Source organism: Falco naumanni, chromosome 1 (assembly GCF_017639655.2).
Source record: "Falco naumanni isolate bFalNau1 chromosome 1, bFalNau1.pat, whole genome shotgun sequence".
In the NCBI taxonomy this organism is placed as follows: domain Eukaryota; kingdom Metazoa; phylum Chordata; class Aves; order Falconiformes; family Falconidae; genus Falco; species Falco naumanni.
This window is the reverse complement of record NC_054054.1, coordinates 92,500,735-92,522,943: the sequence shown is the minus strand read 5'-3', so window position 1 is coordinate 92,522,943 and position 22,209 is coordinate 92,500,735. Positions and strand designations below refer to the sequence as shown.

General features: G+C 58.6%; 2 protein-coding genes across 4 annotated transcripts; one reads left to right on the top strand and one right to left on the bottom strand.

The window, feature by feature from the left end:
* Positions 1–139: 139 nt before the first annotated feature.
* THOC5 (THO complex 5) lies at positions 140–13,921 on the top strand. Of its 3 annotated transcripts, none has more exons than XM_040606609.1 (20): positions 140–311; positions 907–1,020; positions 1,665–1,808; positions 2,458–2,571; positions 3,242–3,339; positions 3,973–4,119; positions 5,664–5,778; positions 6,290–6,422; positions 7,510–7,587; positions 7,970–8,010; positions 8,917–9,016; positions 9,478–9,586; positions 11,069–11,170; positions 11,448–11,544; positions 11,897–12,011; positions 12,535–12,638; positions 12,719–12,806; positions 12,947–13,062; positions 13,264–13,454; positions 13,717–13,921. In XM_040606609.1, exons 2-20 carry the CDS (start codon positions 925–927, stop codon positions 13,778–13,780), a joined length of 2,052 nt encoding a protein of 683 aa, XP_040462543.1. In that variant the 5' UTR covers positions 140–311; positions 907–924; the 3' UTR covers positions 13,781–13,921. The 3 variants fall into 3 exon arrangements, with proteins under 3 accessions (XP_040462543.1, XP_040462554.1, XP_040462536.1); XM_040606620.1 differs by having other exon boundaries at positions 250–311; positions 887–1,020; XM_040606602.1 differs by lacking the exon at positions 140–311 and having other exon boundaries at positions 651–1,020.
* Positions 13,922–14,782: 861 nt separating this feature from the next.
* On the bottom strand, positions 14,783–20,458 carry NEFH (neurofilament heavy chain). The gene is given in 7 exon segments (XM_040606591.1): positions 14,783–17,042; positions 17,416–17,540; positions 18,302–18,501; positions 19,648–19,873; positions 19,875–20,306; positions 20,308–20,412; positions 20,414–20,458. Coding segments are annotated over 7 exon segments (2,859 nt in total). The 5' UTR covers positions 20,444–20,458; the 3' UTR covers positions 14,783–15,301.
* Positions 20,459–22,209: the final 1,751 nt, after the last annotated feature.

The following is a 22,209-nucleotide window of genomic DNA, read 5'->3' as shown; positions in this document are numbered from 1 at the left end:
CCTCCGAGTGTCCCCAGTGCCATTGGGGACCCCATACCTGGGGACCCCCCAGCCCAAGGGCCCCCTGTGTCTGCGTGTGCCCTTCTGCAGGACGAGCCCCCCGAGTCCACGCGTGTCCTCACCGTGGGGGGACCCGCCCCATAAAGCGGGACTGGCCACGCCCCCTTGCCGAAGCCACGCCCCCCGTCGTGGGTTGCTGACGGACCTCTGTGGTGGTAGTCGCTAGGGGGCGCCCTCAGCGGCTGCCGCTCTGCGCCGCGCTCGTTCGCTCCACGGCGTCACTTCCGGGCGGCGCTGAGGCGGGCGGTGCGGTGAGCGGGGGGCGCCGGCCTGGGGGAATCCGGGCAGGGACAGCCGGGCCGGGGGGCGGCCTGGGGCCGAGCTGGGGTGGGAGGGGACGTCCCTGGCCCGGGAGCGGGGGCCTCGGGCCCGGTGTGCGGGGGTCTGGGGGGGCTCTGGAGGAGCCGAGGCTCCAGGCCCGGTGTGCGGGGGCCGGGGGGGCTCTGGAGGAGCCGAGGCTCCAGGCCCGGTGTGCGGGGGCCGGGGGGGCTCTGGAGGAGCCGAGGCTCCAGGCCCGGTGTGCGGGGGCCGGGGGGTCTCTGGAGGAGCCGAGGCTCCGGGCCCGGTGTGCGGGGGCCTGGGAGGCTCTGGAGGAGCCGAGGGTCCAGCCCGGTGTATGGGAGTCTGTGGTGGGGCTGAGCGCTGGAATGGGGGAAACTGGTGGAGAGAAGCCCCGGGACTGGGTCGGCGGGGAGGTGGTGCAGGGGCTCGCTGGGCTGGGAGAGTGCGGTGCCCCGGGCAGGAAGGAACTGGGGACTGGGGATAGCCCGACCCCAGGCAGCTTTGGCACCCACAGACGATGGCTTCATCTCCCTGTGGACAACAGCTTTGCCTCTTCTCCCCCAGTCTTTGACTGGCAGCACCATGTCGTCGGACTCCAGCAAGAAGAGGAAACCCAAAGTGATCCGCACGGATGGGGGCCCACAGGAGGGCAAGCGGGGCAAGGGTGATGTTGACCAGGTAGGGCCCCTGGCTGCCCACATACATAGGCAGAGCCTGCCTGCTGCAGCAGGGTCCTCATGACCTCCCTTACACGGGTCTGTTCTCATACCTGCTCTTTGCTGACCTTATTTTCCCTTTTGGGAAGTTGTGACGTTATTCCCCCAGCTCCCAGGGCCTCTGAAACTCCCGCTCTGTACTTCTGAACCTGCTTCCATCTCCTTCAGGAAGCACAGCACTCAAGGAGTCAGATGCTCTTCAGGAGATATAGGGAGAGGGAGCACCAGGCTGAAAAGTCCCTTGGGGGTTTGCATGTTGCCTTAAGACACTCCTGTGAGCAGCAGGGTAACTTGGGTTCAGCCAAAGTGGGGATAAGGATTGAGGAGGTAATCACCTTCCCAGTTTATTCTCTGTAGTCATGTGGGTACACCAGTGCAAGATGGGTACCACTGTGTAAAAGATGGCCTGAACTTCCCATGCATTTTAATGACTGTTTGTGTTTGGGATTGTTCACCAGGTTCTGTCTTGTGTATAAAGTCTCCTCAGGTGTAGGATTAATGGACAGAGCTGGGAACTGGCTTGCAAACAGAGCAGTTTGTTTCCCAGTGCCCTTTCCAGAGAAGCTGGAAGGAACAAGCCACAGAAGGTACTTTCTGCCTCTGCAGGATGTTAGGTACTACAGTGAGGAATGCGAGGTGGATCTCCGTGACCCTATCAAAGACTACGAACTTTACAGAGAGACTTGCCAGGAGCTTCAGAGACTGATGGCAGAAATCCAGGAGCTGAAGAGCAGGGGCATCAAGGACAATGTAAGAAGCATCAGTGCTTGATTTAGTGTGTTCTGTCCTTATGTGTTTAATGCTTTCCCATTAATCTGAGAGGAGCAAGAGCCATGATGTCTTCTGGGGAGAGTCAAGAAAGCGGAACAGCCTCCCTTATATAAAATAAAATGCAATTTAGATGAGGCATTTGGTCTTTGACTGAGCAGCTGTTATGCAGACTGAGTTACTGATCTCCTAAAGCATCTGTGGGCACTTCTGGGAAATGTGCTGATGGATGGGGGGCTCCTGGGGGAGGAATTGAGCTCCTGCTCACTGCAGGTGGGGGTGGCCAGACTCTCGCTGTCCCACAGGCTTGGCCAGGGAAGGCTTGCACTGCAGCTGCCCGTGATGTCTCCTGCCCATCAGGGTGGGCGCTTCAGGCTCAGATGCCTCTGATCCTGCTGCTGAGAAAAATCACTAAAGTGAGCCCAGAACCCCCCACCCCCCAGGCTATTTCCAGCTAGTGGCCTGTGAGTGTGGCAGCAGGAGGCTCCCTCAGAAGCCCTGGTGACATAAATTGTGTCTCCTTAGAAGCATGGAGCCCCTTTGTGATGGGACTGGTAGGAGGTACCTGTAGCAAAAGGACTCTGTGGTGGCAGTTGTGTCTTTCTTTAAATGCCTGTTTCCTGCCACTCAGGCTTCAGAGATAGATGAGCGGCGGATTCAGAGCTGTGTCCACTTCATGACCCTGAAGAAGCTCAACCGGTTGGCTCATATTCGGCTGAAGAAAGGGAGAGATCAAACCCATGAGGTACAGAGGGGGCTGGGGGGTGATGAATACAGGTTGGGATTTAGTGGGATCACAAATGATGTCATTTCTGCCTGTTCTGTGATGGATGCTTGTGTGGGAGGAATTCAGCACCAGCCAGGTTGTGGTTTTTGAATGAGAGGGTTAACAGGAGACTACTGTGGAGCAGCAGCAGCTGTAATTATAATGAATAGCGAAGGAGCAATGTCTGCTTCTGTCTTGAATAAAGTAGGGATCCAGAAGGCTCCGTCTCAAGAGTCTGGTGTGCTGTAGGCCTGAGAAATGTGTATATGATCAGCCCCAAAGTTCCTTATGCTGAGTTCTGGGAGAGTTTTTCCACAGCTTGTGAATAACACTGTTTTGATTGTGCCACTGAGGAGGCTGAGGCACAGGGACAGGAAGGGGCTCAGTCTCTGTGCCCCAGCAGATCTGCCCTGTTTCATGCCTTGTCCCTGAAATATGCTGGAAGAGAGCGGGATCAATTTGATGTCATGATCGTTTGTTTTCCCAGCACTTGAAAATGTCTTTCTTTCCCCAACAGAAAAATTGTTGCATGCCCTAAAGCCCACTGTCCCTAGCTGGTACGGTGGGAGGGGGTGTGTTGGTGACTCTTTGTGGGGTATATTTGCTGGGAGGAAGGCAACAGAGCCTGATCCCTTGGTCTGTGTTTCAGGCAAAGCAGAAGGTTGATGCATATCACCTGCAGCTCCAGAACTTGCTCTATGAGGTGATGCACCTGCAGAAAGAGATCACCAAATGCCTGGAGTTCAAGTGAGTTTAGCTGAGGAAGAGAGGGAGTGACAATGTATCTGGGACGGGGTGGAGGCCTCCAGTGTTTGGGATCTCTGCCACGTTGCCTGAGCCCTCTGCGGAAGGAGATGCATTATCCAGATGCCACCACACAGCAGAGATGGAGAGAGTATCCTGGAGTTCTTGTGCTGGGACACCAGGATAGAGGCTTGTATAGCGGAAAGGGAAGAAGGCATCTATTTTGGTAGGTGGATGGTGGAGGAGAGACCGAGTAAATGTCAAAGACATGGTCATGCTGGTCTTTTGAAGGACTCCTTGGCCTCTGTATATCAGGAGTTTTCTTCCGAAAGCTAAGCCTTCTGTCATGCCCATTGCACGGGCAGCACTCTGACCCGCTGCCAGGAGAGCTGTACTTAGACTGATGCCTCAAACAGCGCTTTAGTTAATTGTGCGGGGAAGGTGTCCCTGTGGAAGTAGGGACCCGGTTCGGGCCTTTCTCTCCTCTGCTGCAGTTTAGCTCACTGATACTGTGGTATTCACATAGCAGAGTGAAGCCAGCGCACAGGCATTGGCACTGAGCGCTGTCCGGTGAGATGCGGTTGAGTTTGGCTGTGCTGCAGCATTTCCCACCCTTCCCCAATCTGATCCTTGCAGGTCAAAACATGAAGAGATCGAACTGGTGAGCCTGGAAGAGTTTTACAAAGAGGCTCCCCCTGAAATCAGCCGGCCTGCCATCACCCTGTCTGAGCCTCACCAGCAGACCCTGGCCCGCCTGGACTGGGAGCTGGAGCAGCGCAAGAGGTGGGTCAGCAGCATCTCTGTTCGGTGTCAGCCTGCTGCAGGGTAGGGCTCTCGGTAAAACCCCAGAGCGAGCCACACAGCTGCTGTGTGAAGTGAATGTGGGTAACAAAGGTTTTAATGCCCTCTTGAAATAGTGTACAACACGTGACAGATTTGTTGTGTAACTGAACCCTCAGCATGGAGATTCACTCTTTGTGTGGAGCTGGGCTTGGTGGGATCCTTTTTTCATAGATCAGGGAGTTTTCTTTCACACGCCTGATGAGAGGGCACTCCGGGGGATCCTGGGGAGCAGAGCAACATCCAAACCAGTCTGAGAGAAGCCCTGAGCCAGCCGCAGCCACTGTGCAAGAGAGGCTATCTGGGACCACACCTTGTGCTCTGGTTGAGGACAGCAAAGGTGTCTTGGTTCTCCTCATAAGCCCACGTGTTCTCTCAGCAAGGCAGTGAACATCAGTGCTGACGCTTAAGTATCAAGGGAGGAAAATGAATTTTGTTGTTTGATGTTTCCCCAGTGTCTGCTTGGAGGCTTTTGCATCAGGGAATGGGGACACTGCTTGCCATAGGGGTGATATTGAAGGATGGGTGGGTACACGCTTCCATCCAGAACCTGGTTCTGCACGATGTGCCATGCAGGGCAAAGCAATCCCTGTTTTGTCTGCCATGCTATGGTCCAAGGAGCAAAATTAAGCCAGCCTGGCACAGCCTGGTGATACTGCCATTCCTGCCTGTGCTCTTAACGCTTGCCACCGTGGGGAGCTGCCTGCACAGTGCTGATCTCCGCTGAGCTGGTGCTGGCAGCCAGCTCCTCATTGCAGGCGGTAACCACCGAGGTCCCTCAGCTGGTACAGGCAGGCCAGGTGGCTTGGCTGCTCCATCGACTCTTACCCCACACAAAAAGCAAACATGACACAACGTTCCTGCGTTTTGGTAACAGCCAGCAGCTTTTGCAGCCAAGCAGCAGCTTGGAGTCTCTCTCCTCTGGAGACATTCAAAACCTGCCTGGACACAATTCTGTGCAACCTGCTCTAGGAACCTGCTTTAGCAGGGAGTTGGACTAGATGTTCTCCAGAGGTCCCTTCCAGTACTGACCATTCTGTGATTAAACCTCACTCTTGTGAGTTTACTAAGTGAGTAACTAAGAAGGAGTTGACGTGACATGAAGTGACTCTGGTGATAGGAAGTGGAAAAGCCTCTTCAGAAGCTTGGTAGTGTTGGCAGAGCTCTGTCAAGCATGGCTGCTGGTAGCAGAGGCTGGCATGGGAATGGATCTGCTGAGGGACGGTCTGGTTGCTGTCCCCTCTCAGAGCACAGCACAGGCATGAGCTTCCACTTTCTCTCCCTATTTGTTTTCCAGCTCTCATGGGTTCCCTTCTCTGTCCACTTGCCCTTGGCATTAAGAGCTCTTTGTTTGTTGCCATGTCTGAGCTCTCCTGGTTCCTGCAGTAACTTTTGTCAGGTCAGGAGAGCTTGGGCCCATGACCCAGGTGGATCTCAGCAGGCTTTGTAGCTGTAATGTGTGGCAGTGACTGAGTTTCCATCCCTAGGCTGGCAGAGAAGTACAAGGAATGCTTGACCAGCAAGGAGAAGATCCTGAAAGAGATTGAGGTGAAGAAGGAGTACCTGAGCAGCCTCCAGCCTCGACTTAACAGCATCATGCAGGTACTTAAGCTCTGCAGGAAGGGGAGGTAGCCTTCAGGGCCAAGCTGATGTCATGCTCCAAGGGCTATATTAGAGACATGCAACACCTGGGCTGATTCTGTTTTGGAGATGTTTTGCTCCCAGGCAGGGTGGACGAGGAGTAGATCTGCCTCTTGCCGAGATTCCTCCAGTCTGCTTGTTTATGCGGCAATTCCTGCAGAACTGCAGATGGAGGAGTCATTAAATGGGCCTTTCCCTAGGGAGTGACATGCAGTTCCAGCTCCTTGTGATTATCTTGGGAGGGAAGAACAGGAGAAGGAACTGGGTTATTCTGAGATCCAAAAGTTTTCCAGCGAAGGAGAGCTGCCAGCCTTCCCTGAGGGCTCACAGTACCCGTGGCTGTGTTTAACCCTGCACCACAGCTGCTGTGCTGGTTTCTAATCTCCCACTTTCTAACTTGGGGTGAAGGAGGGGTGAAGAGGCTAAACTGTTCTGCTCCCACTGATGAAGGTTAGCCCGCTTGTTCCCCCAGGCCTCCCTGCCTGTCCAGGAGTATCTCTTCATGCCCTTTGACCAGGCGCACAAACAGTACGAGACAGCCCGACACCTCCCGCCGCCTCTCTATGTTCTCTTCGTTCAAGCCAGCGCCTACGGTCAGGCCTGTGGTGAGTACCGAGGGGGTGGCACAGTCCTCAGCGACGCCATGAGGGGCTGTCACCAGCTGGGGCTGGTGGGCCATGCTCCCCCCACAGGATAGATTTCACTCCCACTTGCAGAAGACACTGCTTTGGGGGGGTTGGGTCTTTCCATCTCGTCTGCTCTGCTGCCAGATTCCGCTGAGCTCAGAGCACCACCACAGCCCCACAGCCGGGCACAGTGAGGCAGCAGCATTTGAAACCTTGTTTGCTCAGCTCCCTTGCTGGAAGAACTGCTTGGGAAGCTCGCTTCCCACCTCTGCCCCCCCTTCTCAAGGTCGACAGGGATGTCCCTGCAGCCTGCAAGCTGGCACAGTGCTGAAATGGCCTCCCAAGAGATGTCACCCCATGGGGTGGGTGCTTCTTTGTGCCACCCATGGCAGGGGGAGGTTGACTCCAGAGCAGGCAGTACCTCTGCCTGCTTTTGCAGAGGCCCTTCCCCGCAGCTCACCTGAAAGCCTTCATCCCCTTAGGCAGCTTTGTGTTTTGAGGAGCTTTCTGAAGCCTCCCTGAGTTGGGAGGGATTTATCAGCAGGGCTCAGGAATCCCCCTGGGCTGTCTGCATCTCCTGTGCGGAGGGGCCTGTAGTACAGCATGAGCTGCAGTGCCCCTTGCTCTTGTGCTGCTCTGGGGGTGGGGCAGGCAGCAGAGGAGCGTGGAAGGACCTGTGGCACTTGGCCACACCAAGTCCCTGCTAATGGGCATCTGCAGCCATGATGACACAGCTCCTTGCTCCCTGCTTGTGGCTTGTGCCAGCCAGACCCCCACCTCTCTTGGCTCTTGAGTAAGATTTGGCCTTTGTGGTTTTCCCTCAAAACGCAGCATTTTCCCTCCTCTGACCCCATCCTATGCAGGAGATCTGGCCTTGTGGTGGCCCCGTGTAGCCCTCTGGGCAACTGCCTTTTCCCACTGACCCTTTGTGAGAACTTCCTCTGCCATGGGGCTCTGCCTCATGCAGCCATTTAGCGGGAGCTTTTCAGGGCAGGGCTGCTTCTGCCAGCTGCCTTTCCCAAACAGAAGTGGGGTTCATAGCTTAGTTTTCATGTCTCCTCTATAGATAAGAAGCTTGTGGTGGCCATTGAAGGGAGTGTAGAGGAAGCCAAAGCTCTGTACAAGCCGCCTGAGGACTCACAGGGTGAGTTGGGGTGATGTTGCCGCAGGCCAGCTGCCTGATGTTCCGTGCAGGCAGAGGGATTGGGCAGAGAAGCAAGTGGAGCGGGTGCTGGAATGGCACAGTGCCTGATGTCTGCACTGCTGGCCGAAATCCCCAGCAGCTGATCCCCTCTGTCCCCAGCTCCTCCTTCCTGAGAGATGTTCGCAGCCCCTCATCTGCTAGAGGGACCCCTAGTACTGGGGACATGTTCCTGTGTGTCTGCATCCTGCTAGGGCCCTGCTTTTGGGGGGACAGTGATGTCTGGGGGAGCTGTGGCCTTGGAGAAAGGGCTGGTAGTCCTGCTGGTTGTGGGAAAATGGCTGAGCCCCAAGCAGTCCCTGCTTACACCCCTCTCTTTGTGCAGATGATGAAAGCGATTCTGACGCAGAGGAGGAGCAGACCACGGTAAGGGATAGCGCTGTCCCCTTCTGGATCTTCTCCCAACACCATATCTTGGGCAAACCAACCTGCGCCTGGTAACTGGAAGGTGCTGAGGGAGCTGGACCTGAGTGGGTCTGGGAACTGGTTCCTACATGCTGTGGATGTGTGTGGTGGTGCACTGACATTAAATCCAGTAGTTTCTTGGGAGGAGAGAGGTGCCATTTCCAGTTTCTGTCCTGAATGCAGGAAAGCCAGGGTACAATTCTGCCCTGCTTGTGTCCCACCATGCTCATCCCACCCAGCACCGACAGCTGCCTCACAGCTCTCCAGCTGGAGCTGTTCCACTTTGTATAAATAGTCTTGGGCCAGGGAGGCTGGTGTCCAGCCGGGAGGGATCCGTGTCTGTCCCCTGCCATCTGCTGAAAGCGTTGAGCTGAACTCTGCACCAGGATTTGTCCAGCACTCCCTTGGGGAGGCATTTAGGTCCTACAAATTGTACCTGCTGGATGCTGGGGAGAGGCTGTAGGTGCTGGCTGCCCCCAGCATCAAAGCCTGAGGGAGGTCTGTGCCACCGCCCCCCACCACCCAGCAGCAGCACCTGGTGTATCAGGGCTGTTGCTGTGGGGAAGAATAAAGGGAAAGGGCCTCAGTTTCTGCCTCTCACAGTGGTGAAGCTTCTGGGGCCAGCAGGTCCTTGGCCTCATCTTGCAGTGTTGGGGACAATCCTAGGAGCTGAAAGAATGACCAGAGCTGCTTTGTCCTTGCCCTGCAGCAGGTCAAGGATTTCCTGCTTCTCTCCATCCCCAGGGCTGCTCCGTGGCTGTGGTACTGGGGGATTGGGGAGCTAGGCTAGAAGGAAAAAGCAGTGGGAGAGGAGGGTTGGGGCTGAGGAGCAGGAGGAGGCTCTGATAGCTGTTTTGCCCTCCCCAGAAACGGCGCAGGCCCACCCTGGGTGTGCAGCTGGATGACAAGCGCAAGGAGATGCTGAAGCGGCACCCTTTGTCCGTCACTGTCGACATAAAGTGCAAGGGTAAGTGTGGTGTGGTGGCCCTTGGTGGAGAGTGCACAAGGATGTGTTACAGCAGATCAGGGAGCAACCCGGCAGCAGCTTGGGGTCCTCAGGGTGTGGAGAGGCTTTCCTGCCCTTGGCCCTGCTGCCCTGGCAGGGATGAGCGTGATCTTGCAGGGGAGACTGAATTAGGTGATTTATCAGCTGTCTGCTGGAGCTCCTCTCACCCGTGCAGGTGAAATGACCTTGCTCTGAAGCTGCCTCTATCTAGTTGAGAGGTGTTCTTTTGTGGAGGGGCCTTAAGCCTGACAGATAAAGCCTGGCAAATGCTGATGGGATAGCATTAGAGGTTACAGTGCATCGGTTGCCAGTTAATTCCCATGTTGCTTCTCTGCTCCGCTTGCTGTTGTCCTAGCAGAGGAGCATGTATATCACCCCTGCAGAGTGCAGACAGCGCTGTTACCCCTCCTCTGTTTGCACAGATGAGAATGTGCTTCACCTGACCTTTTACTACCTGATGAACCTCAATGTCATGACGGTGAAAGCCAAGGTGACCACCGCTGTTGAGATGACAACTGCCATCAGTGCTGGGTAAGGGGAGCCCCTGGGTGCTGAGCCCGGAGCTTACTGGGCAGCGACCCCTCCACTTGCCGCAAACACCCTGCCCTGGGGTCCTGCCGTGCTCAGGGACCCGTTGGCAGAGCGATGCAGTGCCAAGAGCAGCATGCAGTGGCAATGTCCCTCTGCTCAGCTGTAGCCCCTGTGGCCAGTGGGCCAAGGGCACTCCATGCCCAATTGCCTGTTCCCAGCAGATGAGGTTTTAACCTCAGTCCCTCACCTTGCCTCACCTGGGCCACCATAAGAGCCTTTGTATGGAGCTGTGGTTTCAAAGTGCTGTCTTGGCTTCTCCTTTGATGGGTAAATGAGACCCTGAAGAGCACAGCTCCATCTCTGCCTCTGGGGAAGGTTTTCCCCTTGTGCATCCTCTGCTCGGTGGTATCCTTCCCTTTGGCTCCAGGGCCTTGCCAGGAGCCCTGCCGGCTCCTGCATGCCAGACAACACCCTCCTTCTCTCCCTCTGTCCTGACAAGCCAGGGGCAGGGAGGTTGTGAACCTTTTAAGGGAACAGTGCCAGACCTGTCAGGAGTTGGGGGAGAACCTCTCCTGCTTGTCACATTCGGTCACCCTCTTGCAGCTGAACTGCTTTCCTTCCTCCTGCAGCCTGTGCCTGTCAGCTCCCTTCACCTGCATGCTCTGCAGGTCACCTTGTCCTGAGCGCTGGAGATGCAGCTACCTCTCCGTGGGCTCCCCAGAGACCACTGGAACCTGATTTCTGTGAGGAATAGCTGAAATGGCAGTGGTGGGAGCCTGCCTGGGCAGCTGCAATCAGCTGCCAGCTCTCTAGTGGCTGTCCCTGGGCCAGGAGGAGGTGCTTGAGGAAGAGGGAGGCAGGAGAGGCTAGTCTGGGCTTACCTGGAAGCAAGTGCTGCCTCCCAGCCTGTCCCATGTGAGGCTTCCCAATCCTCGTGGGGTTCCCTTTTCCCTGTAGGTATCCAGAATCCTTCATGACAGCAGCTAGAGTCTCTCCGCAGGGTTTCTGTGCAGGGTGCTCCCTCCTTTGCAGCTGCCCTTGGTTGTGTTACACCAAATCAGTCAAGCTGATTTTATTTGTGCTTGCTTGGGCTTGCGAGTACAATCAGACCTGAAGAATTTTATTCCATAAAGCAGAATTCCTCTGCTTGAGCTTGTTGGGTGGCAGACAGCTATCGTGTCATGCCCTGCCTATGCTGGCAATGTTTTCTCTATACAAATCGGCAGGTTTTGAAGTTAACACACTGGAGTGAGCAGCTTCCTGGGAAATCAGGGAGCTGGTGCCCTGTGGTTTCTATCTTCTTCACAGACAGGGAGGAGACAGTCTCCTTTTGGAGTGGAATTAGGGGAGAGCCGTTCTGGGGTGAAACCCAACTTGTGGAGCTCACAATCTCTTTCTCTGGGCTTCAGAGCCTGTTAAGAGGCCACAAAGAGACACGGAGCCCAGGCTGCTGCTCATTAATCTCTTCCCTCCTCTTGTCAGTGACCTCCTCTCACCAGACTCCCTCCTCAACTGCCTCTATCCGGGAGACCACGGGAGGAAAACACCTAATCCAGCCAACCAGTTCCAGTTTGATAAAGTGGGGTGAGTGGGGTGCTGACCCACACAGCTGGGGCAGCTTTGCCTAGGTGGTTGGCATGAGTGTCCTGCTCCTGGCACAGCACATCCCTCCCTGACATGCCAGGGAGGGCTCAGTGCCTCAGAAGCCAGTTGGCATCAGGTGGGCTCACCAGGCACAGCCTGCGGTACAGGTGAAAGCAGCACCTGCTCCCTCCAGCTGGCTCACAGGCTGGACAGTGGGAGGGACTGGGTTGGAGGGAATGTTTTGGGGTGGCATAACCCTTCCTCACTGTCCCCGCAGCATCCTGACCTTGAGTGACTATGTGACAGAGCTGGGGCACCCCTACGTGTGGGTGCAGAAGCTGGGTGGCCTGCATTTCCCCAAGGATCAACCTCAGGCATGTCACACCTCCTCCCCCATCTCCTCCAGAACGTTGAGCTGGGGTTTGGGGAGGCTTTGGGGACAGTTCTTGTGTCCTGTCCTGTTCCCTCGGACTCTGGAGTTCCTGCTGGCACCAGCCGCTCCCAAACCATATTGCAGCCTTGGCTGGGAGAGGCTCAGCTGGGATGAATCTGTGCAGTGGGGCCACACCAACATATTTTGTCTGCTGCATATAACAGTCTAAGCCATGTTACACGCACTGAGCAGTGACACGAGTGTGTGCCTGTCCCCGCGGCTGGGTGGGGTGGCTTCTGGACCATGGGGGGCCCACAGGTCGATGTGATGGTGACGGTCCCTCCTGCCCGCAGCACACAGTCACTGCAGACAACTCGCTGAGCGCCAGCCACATGGAGCTGACTGTGAAACTGCTGCGGACAAGGCTGCAGTCCCGCCTGGCTCTCCACAAGCAGTTTGCATCGCTTGGTGAGTGCCTGGCTCCCCACCTGTGCCTGGGGACAGGAGTGCAGTAGCAGGGTCCTCCTGCAGAGGAGAGCTGGCTGATGTCGCCTTTAATAGTGTGACAGATTTGTAGTACCACCCTCTGTGCTCCCAGTTGTTCTCTGTGTCCTCAGTGGTAGCGGGGCTGTGAGGGATGCCCTGTTTAGGGTGGGAGAGGAAGGCTGTGCCCCCTCTTAGTGCCCAGCACCCCTTTGGGACTGGCCATCCCTGAACTGGGAATCGATTTGGGACATGGCGGGAGGTGAACCACACACCCACGCATGTCGTGCACCCATTGAGCAGGCCAGGCGTGTACTGTGCCAAGGCTGTGAGCTCCAGTGGGATTGCAGCTGCGGCCCCCGCTGCTCCTCTCCAGGCACCAGGTGAAGGTGTTGGAAGAGTAGCAGTGTCCCCACGTCCTGGTTTTGGAACATGCCCACATACAGGACAGTGACAGAGATCTGTCCCCAGCCCTCCCCTGCTCAGGTGGCCTTGTCCTTGGTTTCAGAGCACGGTGTCGTGCCAGTCTCCAGTGAGTGCCAGCATCTCTTCCCTACCAAGATCGTCTCGCGCCTGGTGAAGTGGGCTGCCATTCCCTTTGAAGATTATGCGGTAGGTGCCAAGTGCGAGGCCGTATCAATTCCAGCTCCCACGTGGTGCCAGTAGCTGCTCACTCTTGTCTCTCCTTGCAGGAGCTGCCCTACACTAAAGATGTGATAGAGGCGGGCTTGGCTGAAGACACTCACCTCTACTACATGGCCCTGATAGAAAGGGGAACAGGTAGGCACGTTCCCTTCCCCTGGCAATCTCTAATTCCCACACTGGATGCCCCCAGGGCAGCTTTTGGGGGTCTTCATAGAAATCCCTTGGTTTGGAGGCCCCGTGGGCTGTGGGTGATGTTTCTTTTCTGCCCTGCTCAGCCAAGCTCCAGGCAGCTGTGGTCCTGAACCCTGGTTACTCCACGCTGTCACCCATCTTCAGCCTGTGCCTGAACTGGAAAGGAGAGCGAACCAGCAGCAATGATGACAACATTCGGGTAACCTGGGGTGATGGGAGAGGAGGCTGGAGAACCGCTGGCTCGCTGGGGGTGTTCCTAGCGGTTCTGTGTCCGTAATAAACGAGCTATCAGGGTGAGCTGGTGGCCAGGCCAGGCCCATGAGACCTGCTGGATGCAGCAGCAGGTCCTGGGAGGGCAGAGCAGAGCCTCAAGCCTGCGCTGTACTGATTCCTCTGCCAGGCCATGGAGAGCGAGGTCAATGTGAACTACAAGGAGCTGTGGGGGCCCAAACCAGGCTACCAGCTCCTCACCAACCAGCTGCAGCGCCTGTGCATGGTGCTGGATGTCTACCTGGAGACGGAGCCCCACGACACCAGCGTGGAGGGGCCTAAGGAGTTTCCCCAGGAGAAGATGTGTCTGCGCTTGGTCAGGTGGGAGCCTGGCGCCCTGGAGGACCTGGGGGCAGTGAGGAGCTGGGTGGGGGTGAGGGTGCTGGCCAGGAGCCTGGTGGCACTGCTGTCACCCAGAGCACAGCCTGGCCTGACATGGTGCCAACCTTGAAGCATCTCCTTTAGCTGCCTGTGGGGATGTGTCACCCTACAGCTGGGCAGTGCCCCAGGACCAGACCCTTTCTGTGGGGTGCTGTGAGCTTCCTGATGCCTGTGGCCGAGTCAGGTTCTCCTTCTCTTCCAGGGGACCCATGCGCCTGAAGCCATTCAAGTTCAACTACCCTCAGGGCTTCTTCAGCCATCGCTGAGTGCTCCTTGGGCATCAGTCTGGGATGGGCCTCATCCTGTCCCCAGGAGGAACGTCCCCGTCTCACCATTTCAGTTTCTTTTCTGACGTTGGGTTTCTTTTGAAGGTTTTGTAACCAAAGGGTTTAAACGCTGAACTGAACAAAAAGTGTGTGTCTGCCTGGTCTGTAGGGAGGGCTGGGATGGGGGCACCCGCGGGGGCTGCAGCAAGCCCTGTCCCCTGTCTCTGGTAGCTGTCTTGCTGCTGGTGTCCTCTTGCCTGGGCTGCTGCCTGCCTCCGGCCCTCACTCCCTCGGGACTGTGGAACTGAGATGGCTAAAAACTGAGATGGCTAAAAATAGCCCCTTTCCAGAGCCCGCACTGCAGCCCTCGCCTGTCCTTGCCTGTGCTGGCTGCCAGCCCGCTCAGTACAAACCCTGCAATGAGGCAGCGGGGGCTTCGCTGTTTCCCTGGGCTCATGCTTGGGGCAGGGGGGGGAGCAGAGTTGTGTCCTGTGAAGAGGCAAGACCTCATGGCACCAGCAAGGGGTTGAGATTTGGGATGGGAATCCCAGCTCCCCCCGGTGGCTCCCATCTTATGTCCAGGCTGGCTGAGGTGGTGCTCTATCCCTGCTCCCAAGGTCATTGTCTCTCCACTTGGCCACCGTGGGAGGTTTCTCCACCAGGAAGGCTGACAGACCCTCTCGGTGCCCCCACGCAGCCGCTGCTCTCAGGGTAGTGCTGCACTGCAGCGCTCGGGTTAAACCAGGCCCTACCAGCCCCCTGGGAGCCCTGCTTTAAAAAGAGAAGGAAGAAGAAAAACTGCTGCAATCCTTGGCAGAGCAGAGCGGTGGGGCAGGCCCAGCAGGACATGGGGTGCTTTGTGCCCACAGTGGGGTGGGTTTGCTACAGGCAATGGCTGGGCTTTCCTCGCTGGAATGCAGCTAGGGTGCTGGAAGACCCTGTGCCACCCTCCCCCAGCCCCCTCCCCAGCCCTGGACAGGAGGCCAGCAAAGCCAGAGCATCTCTGTAAGCACTTTATTTGGTTATTGCACAGAAAGCAAGTAACAGTGGGCTGAGGTTCCTAGTGCACCGTGTCTGTGAGCGTTCCTGCAGCACCCAGCCTCTTCCACCGAAGCCAGCCGCAGCCTGGGTCACTGCTCGGAGGGACAGTCGTCACCCTTAGGTCAGGGAAGGACCCTCAGCACCCACCAGCCCCCCTCCCAACCCCTCCCAAGCAGCTAGAGCTCTGCATTGCACTCATCCATCAATTGCACATACATTAAATAAATGCACTTATTGGAGAAGGAGCGCTCAGATCCCCTGGGCTCTCTTCTCCTCAGTTATAATTCAAGTGTTTAAATGTGGCGCTCGGCGTGTATCACATTCTGCTAGGGAAGCTATCGGCCAAACCGCCAGGGCAGGGCAGCGGGGGGCTGCGTCTCTCACACAGACATATTGCTAAGGGAAAGCCGGGCCCGGCCATCGGAGGGGAGCGGAGCAGCTTCCGCACCCAGAGGTGCTCTTTGGCGCCCAGGGCTCTGCTCACTTCTTCCCTGCAGTGGATGCTGGCTCTGGGGCTTTGGCTTCCTTGCTGGAGGGGGCCTCAGCCTTGGAGGGGTCTTTACTGGCTTTGGGCTCTTCTTTGGGTTTCACTTTAGCTTTGGGATCCTCCACCTTCTCCTTCTTGGGCTCCTCTGCCTTCTCCTCAGTCTTTGGCTTCTCAGCCTCCTTCACAGCTGCTTTGCTGACCTCCTGCTGAGGTTTTGGTGGAGCCTCCTTCTCAGCTTTTCCTTCTTCCACAGGTTTAAGGCCTGGCTTGGTTTCCTTCACCTGTGGAGCTGGAGGCTCTGGCACAGCAGCCGCTTTCTCTTTGGGCTTCTCCTCCACCTTGGCTGAAACATCCTTCTTGGGAGCTTCTTCCTTCCTGCCCTCCTCAGGTGCAGGCTTGGAGGGAGGCTTCACCTCTTTGGGCTGCTCTTCCTTTGCAGGGGCTTTCGGCTCCTTTGGAGGGGAGGGAGTGGGCTCCTTGGCTGGGGCGCCTTCCTTCTGCGGAGACTTGACAACCTCCTTCACAGGAGATTTGACTTTGTCAGGGGACTTCACGGTCAGGGTCTTGCCCTCCTCCTTTGAGGGGCTTGGGGGCTTCTCTGGGGATTTAACAGCAGGGCTCTTGGCCTCCTCTTTTGAGGGGGTTGGGGTTTTTTCTGGGGATTTGACAGATGGGGTTTTGGCCTCCTCTTTTGAGGGGGGTGAAGGTTTTTCTGGAGATTTGATGGCAGGGCTCTTGGCCTCCTCTTTTGAAGGGGTTGGTGGCTTTTCAGGGGACTTGACAGCTGGAGTCTTGGCCTCCTCCTTTGAGGGGGTTGGGGTTTTCTCTGGAGACTTCACAGCTGGGGTTTTGGCCTCCTCTTTTGAGGGGGGTGCAGGTTTCTCTGGAGATTTGATGGCAGGGCTCTTGGCCTCCTCTTTTGAGGGGGGTGCAGGTTTCTCTGGGGACTTTACCGTTGGGCTCTTGGCCTCCTCTTTTGAGGGGGGTGCAGGTTTCTCTGGGGACTTTACCGTTGGGCTCTTGGCCTCCTCTTTTGAGGGGTGTGCAGGTTTCTCTGGGGACTTTACCGTTGGGCTCTTGGCCTCCTCTTTTGAGGGGGGTGCAGGTTTCTCTGGGGACTTTACCATTGGGCTCTTGGCCTCCTCTTTTGAGGGGTGTGCAGGTTTCTCTGGGGACTTCACCGTTGGGCTCTTGGCCTCCTCTTTTGAGGGGGGTGCAGGTTTCTCTGGGGACTTCACCGCTGGGCTCTTGGCCTCCTCTTTTGAGGGGGGTGCAGGTTTCTCTGGGGACTTCACCGCTGGGCTCTTGGCCTCCTCTTTTGAGGGGGTTGGTGGCTTTTCGGGTGACTTGACAGCTGGAGTCTTGGCCTCCTCCTTTGAAGGGGACTCAGGTTTCTCTGGGGACTTGGCCTCCTCTTTTTCAGGAGACTTGGCCTCCTCTTCACCCTCTGCTTCAGCTTTCTCCTCTTCTTCTTTCTCCTCCTCTTCAGCTTTCTCTTCTTCAGCCTCTTTCTCAGCCTCCTCTTCCTCTGTGACCTCCTCTGTCACCTGAATTTCCTCTGTCTGCTCCTCCACAATCACAGTCTCCTTCTCAGATTTTTCCACCACCTTGATCTTCTCTTCACTCTTCACCTTGATGTTGGCGGTGATGCTGGGAGCCTTGGGGGCCACCTCAGGGAAGGAAAGCATCCCAAAGCCAGACTCAATTCGATATTCCTCCCCTTCCAAGAGCTTTCTGCCAGGAAGAGACAAGAGTAGGACAGTCAATGATTGCTTTTCACCCAGCTTTCAACAGCTCACATCACCAGGAGCTGCCAGCCGTGCCCTGCAGCTCCATCACCCTCCTTGCCCTGCTTTCAATGTCCTAGTTGACCCTCCTGTTCCTATACTCTGGGCTGTGCAGGTTTTCTCACCCTTTCCTCCACAAGCCACATGCAGGGATGGGTCACCCAACTGGATGTTGCCCACCATGGTCTTGGAGGATGGATGGTGTCTTTCTCACCAGGAAAAGCCCAGGTGTTAGCGAGGGCCTTTGAGGAGTGTCCCCAGAGACACCAGCAGTAGAGACTGGCTGAGATTCCCCCACTTTCACCTTGCCCACCCCATACCTATAGGCAGCAATTTCAATGTCCAGGGCCATTTTGACGTTGAGTAAATCCTGGTACTCCCGGAGCTGAGCTGCCATCTCCCACTTGGTGTTCCTCAGCTCGTTGTCAAGCTGCTGGATAGTTTCCTGTGGGCAGACAGAGCAACTGGTGACATGGGGGAAGCCAGTCCCCAGGAGTAGGGGGACACAGAGCACCCCTAAACAGTCCCCTGGCCTCCAAGGAGGAACCACTCATCCAGCACCAGGTTGCCTTCACAGAGGTGTGTGCAGCGACCTCCTCCTGCAGACACAGAGGGAAGGGGATGCATCCAGGGGCTGTTTCAGTGTGTCCAGTTTCCTTGAGGGATCTAGCAGGAGCCCTGCACCACCCCAGGTGAGAGCTGCACCACTGCCAGCTGAGCCCCCAGCCCCCTCCCAGAGCTCCCTCCAGCAGGGAAAAGCTGTGGGAACATTTCCAGGACTTGAGTGAGCCTGGTGGCCACCAAACCCCAGAGCATGAGGCTGATGGATGGGGCATCACCCTGGGGACAGTGTTTCAGTCCATGGCCACCACCCAGTGCAGGTGTCTGTGCTGCACTTCCCAGCTCTGTGGCACAAGACACGGCCTGAACCCTGGTCATGGTTCAGTGGTGTTTGTGACCAACATTATTAGCAGCCCAAAGCCAGGCAGAGTTGTGGGACAGGTCCATCATGGCTAAGGGACACAACAGCCCGGATGCATTCTCAGGCTCTGGGTACCTGGGGCTGGGGAAGGCTGGCTCTAGGCACAGCTCTTAGTATTTGCCACAGGTCATCACCATGTCTGAAGCCAGAGCACCAACGCTGCTCCTACCCAGCAGCTGGATGGTCCCTCACCACCAGAGATGCTGCCCACTGCACCACATTACCTGGTAGGACAGGACATCTGCATGATGGCGCTCCTCCGAGTCCTGTCTCTGCCTCTCCAGTGACTCCTGGGTCCCTTTGAGGGCTTCGAGCTCTGTGGTCTTGGACTGGAGCTGGCGGCGGTACTCTGAGATCTCCTCCTGAGCCAAGCGGATGGCATCTGTGTTCACCTTAGCAACCTCTGAGAGCTTGTCCAGCCTCACTGCAACAGGGGAAAAGAGAAGCTGCAGAGGAGGAGGCTGCAGTCCCCCATTCTTGGGGAACCTTAAATCCTTTAATACCACACACCCCCTGCATGCACGTTCTCTGCAGAGCCAGCCCTGGGGGGGGGGGGGGGGGGGGGGGGGGGGGGGGGGGGTCCCTGGGTGCGCTGGCTTTGCCAGCACTCGCTGCATCTGTGCTCACGCTGTACCAGGGAGCTGAAGGTGCCCCGGCAGGACGGGGTTCTGCCATCCTGGGCTTTATCCAGCGCAAACTCGGGCTGCAAACCTGCTTCTCCCTTTCGGCTCCTGCCACAGCCCCCGTGGCCCGAGGCGCTGCTTGCTCCCCCTGCCACGCCTGGCTGCGGCCGGGCGCGCTCTCCTGGGGCGATGCGGGGAAGGCGGAAGGGGGGGGTGGGGGGGGGTGGGGCGCCTGCCGCAGAGCCCTGCAGCCACCCCAGGGGCCGGGGGGGGGGGAGCGGCCAGGAGTGGGAAGGACAGCGGGGTAAGGGGGGGGGGGGCAGCGTGCCCATGGGTGCCGCGCCCGCCGCTGTCCAGGGTGCGGAACTGCCGCTGTCCAGGGTGCTGATCACATCCCGGCCGCTCGCCAGCGCACACATGGGTGCTGAGCCCCGGGGTGCCGATCCCCCCCCTCCCCCACCGGTACCGTAGTGCCCCACCCAACAGCGCAGCAGGGACACTCCCTGCCCCCCCCCCCCCCCATCCCCCCGCCTCAGGGCTGCGGCACCCCCCCTCCCCGAGCTGCAATCCTCTCCCTGCCGCGCACCGCAAACGCTCCTGGCCCCGCTCCAGAGTGCGGGGCACTGACCGGTAGGACCCCCTGCAACATTAGCGGGGTCCGGCACCCCCAAAACTTACGGGGTGCTGGGGCAGTGACCATGTATCCCTCCCTGATATGTACTGCAGGGCACGGGCAGCGCACTCGCAGACACCGAGGGGCTGCTGGCAGGGGTGGGGTTACCCTAACGCTCTCCCGGAGCACGGTGTGTATGGGGGGAACCCCCGCATCCCCCAGGCGCCGTTGCTCTAAAGCCCTCAACAGAGCGCGGCAGCCCCCGGGGTCGGGGGTGCCGGGGGGTCCCCCCCCGCGAAGTGCGTGCACGGAGGGGGGACATACAGACACTCACCGCGGAACCACTCCTCGGCCTGCAGCGTGCTGCGGACCGCCGTGCCCTCCAGCTGAGCGCGCAGGTCGCGCAGCGCGGCGGTGACCCCGGGGCGCAGGGCGGCGGGGAGCTCGGCGGGGGGCTCGGGGCGGGCTCCGCGGAGCAGCGCCCCCACCTCGGCCCGGTGCTGCCTCCGCAGCGTCTCCGCCTCCTCCCGCAGGGCTCGGGCTCGCTCCTCCAGCGGACCCCCGCGCTCTCTCCTCCTGCGCCGAGCGCTGGGCCAGCCCGCGGGCCGCCGCCTCCAGCTCGGCTCGCTGCCGGGCCTCCTCCTCCAGCCGTCCCCGCAGCGCCGCCACGTCCTCGGCCAGGCGCGCCCGCTCCAGCCGCAGCTGCCCCTTCTCGGCGCCCAGCCGCAGCACGGTGCCCCGCATGTCGCGCAGCTCCCGCGCATACAGCTCGCCCATGGCCGAGCGCCCTGCCTGCTGCTGCCGCAGCGCCGCCGCCTCAGCCGCCAGCGCCCGGTTCTGCTGCTCCAGCGCCCGCACCCGCTCGATGTAACCGGCGAAGCGATCGTTCAGCACCTGCAGCAGCTCCTTCTCATTCCGCGCCCGCGGTTCCCCGTTCAGCGAGTCCAGGCTCTCGGTAGAGGAAGCGGCCGCGCTGCCGCCGCCGCCCCCCCCCGCCTCGAGCCCTCCCCACCACCGGTCCCGGCCACGAGTAGAAGCCGCTGGAGGCGGCGGAGCGCGGGGGTGCGCGGCCCAGCTCCTTGCGGAGCCCCCCCGGGGGGGGCCAGCAGCGTCTCCAACATCAGGCTCATGGCGACCCCCACCCTCGCTGCGGCACCAGTGCCGCCGCCGCCCGCTTTATAGGGCTCGGGGCGGCCGCTCCGCCCAGCCGCCGGCACCGGGGGTGGGCACCGGCACCTGTCCCGCCCCGCACCGCAGCCCCGCGGGTGCGGGGGGACTCCGCGGCCGCGCCCTGGGTGGGGAGCGGGGACCAGTGATGGAGGACGAGGGCTGCCCGAGAGGGGAGCGGGGGCGCCCTGGGAGAGAATGGGAGCCTCCCGTGTAGAGTGGGACCCCTGGGAATAGAGAGTGGGACCCCCAAGAACAGAGAGCAGAACCCCCGGGAATAGAGAGCAGGGCCCCCAAGAACAGAGAGTGGGACCCCTGTGTAATAAGTAACTAAAGGTAATTTGCTGATCAAATGGGCTTTTAACAAAAGGAATGATCTTGTTGCAACAGATTTGATAACGTTCTGTCTGGCGAGAAAAGAGTTAACTGTTAACCATGAGGTTGCAAGATGTACCTTCTCAAGGCCAATGTTAAACCATAATCTCATGTTACTATGACAACCTTTGTCTTAGTCTAGAACTTAGTGTAAAAATAGATTAGTTTTGTAATATACAGCTTCTTGCTACGGGACTGAGAGCATAACTGCTTAAACCGGCCATGAAGTTGAGGATAAAAGGGCTGTGATACTTGTCGGAATTTGCGAGCCTGGACGGAGCTGTGACTCCCCGGCCGCCCAGCGCTGTTTTTGCTTTCCTGCCTTAAATAAATACTTAGTGAATTTATTTCGGACTCTAGTTATTTCAATTCAACTATAACACCTGGGAGCAGAGAGTAGGAACCCAAGGAATAGAGAGCGTGACCCCCAAGAACAGAGAGTGAGACCCCTGGGAACAGGGAGCAGGACCACCAAGAACAGAGAGTGGGACTCCCGGGAATAGACAATGGGAGCCCCGGGAATAGAGAGCGGGATGCCCAAGAACAGAGAGCAGGACCCCCAAGAACAGAGAGCAGGAGCCCTGGGAATAGAGAGTGGGATGCCCAAGAGCATAGAGTAGGACCCCCAGTAACAGAGCGAGGGCCCCATAGGAAGGGAGTGAGGAGCCCCCGAAGGGAGCACGGATCCCGCCGGTAAGAGAGCAGGACCCCGGGGAAGCAGCCGGCTCCCCGGGCAGAGCAGGGCCCCGCCCCGGGGCAAAGGAGAGCCGGGGGGACCGGGACCCTCGGGGGACACAGGCAACCCCCTCCCACGGGCGGAATGGCAGGGTGGGGACCCTGGGGAGGCTCAGCGCCCAGACCCCCCCGCTTCCTTATTCCCCCCACGGGGCTCAGCACTGCCTGGGGCCGGGGGCTTCTGCAGCCCGCTGAGGGCCCGGGGCTGGCAGGAGGGTCCCGCGGGACCCCAGCCGCGGGCCAGCAGGGGGCGCCCCATCCCGGCTCCTCCACCCAGCCAATCGGCACGCAGACAGCTCAACCAGTCAGCAGGTATCTACAGCCCAGCCAACCACCAGCCGAGGATATGTAGTCTAGCCAATCAGCAGCCGGGACCATATAGTGTAGCTAATCAGCTGCCGCAGCGCTATAGGCCGGCAGGGGACCCTGGGAGAGTCGGAGCGGCAATGGCCACGGCCCACCGGTGCATGCCGGGACGGTGGGGGTCCGCCTGCGGCGGGGTGTGTACCCCCCGCCCGGGCAGGGGGGCACCCGGTGCCGCCGCCGACACCCGCAGCCACCGCCCCCCGCGGGCAGCACCGTCCCGCCGGAGACCCCCATCCCTGGAACAGCTCGGGGG

Excerpts from the sequence above, each read along its gene's own strand:
- THOC5 (XM_040606609.1), top strand. The coding sequence starts at position 925 with ATGTCGTCGGACTCCAGCAAGAAGAGGAAACCCAAAGTGATCCGCACG. Across the intron at positions 9,017-9,477 it reads TGTCGACATAAAGTGCAAGG|ATGAGAATGTGCTTCACCTG; the intron begins GTAAGTGTGGTG and ends CTGTTTGCACAG. Across the intron at positions 12,639-12,718 it reads TTCCCTTTGAAGATTATGCG|GAGCTGCCCTACACTAAAGA; the intron begins GTAGGTGCCAAG and ends CTCTCCTTGCAG.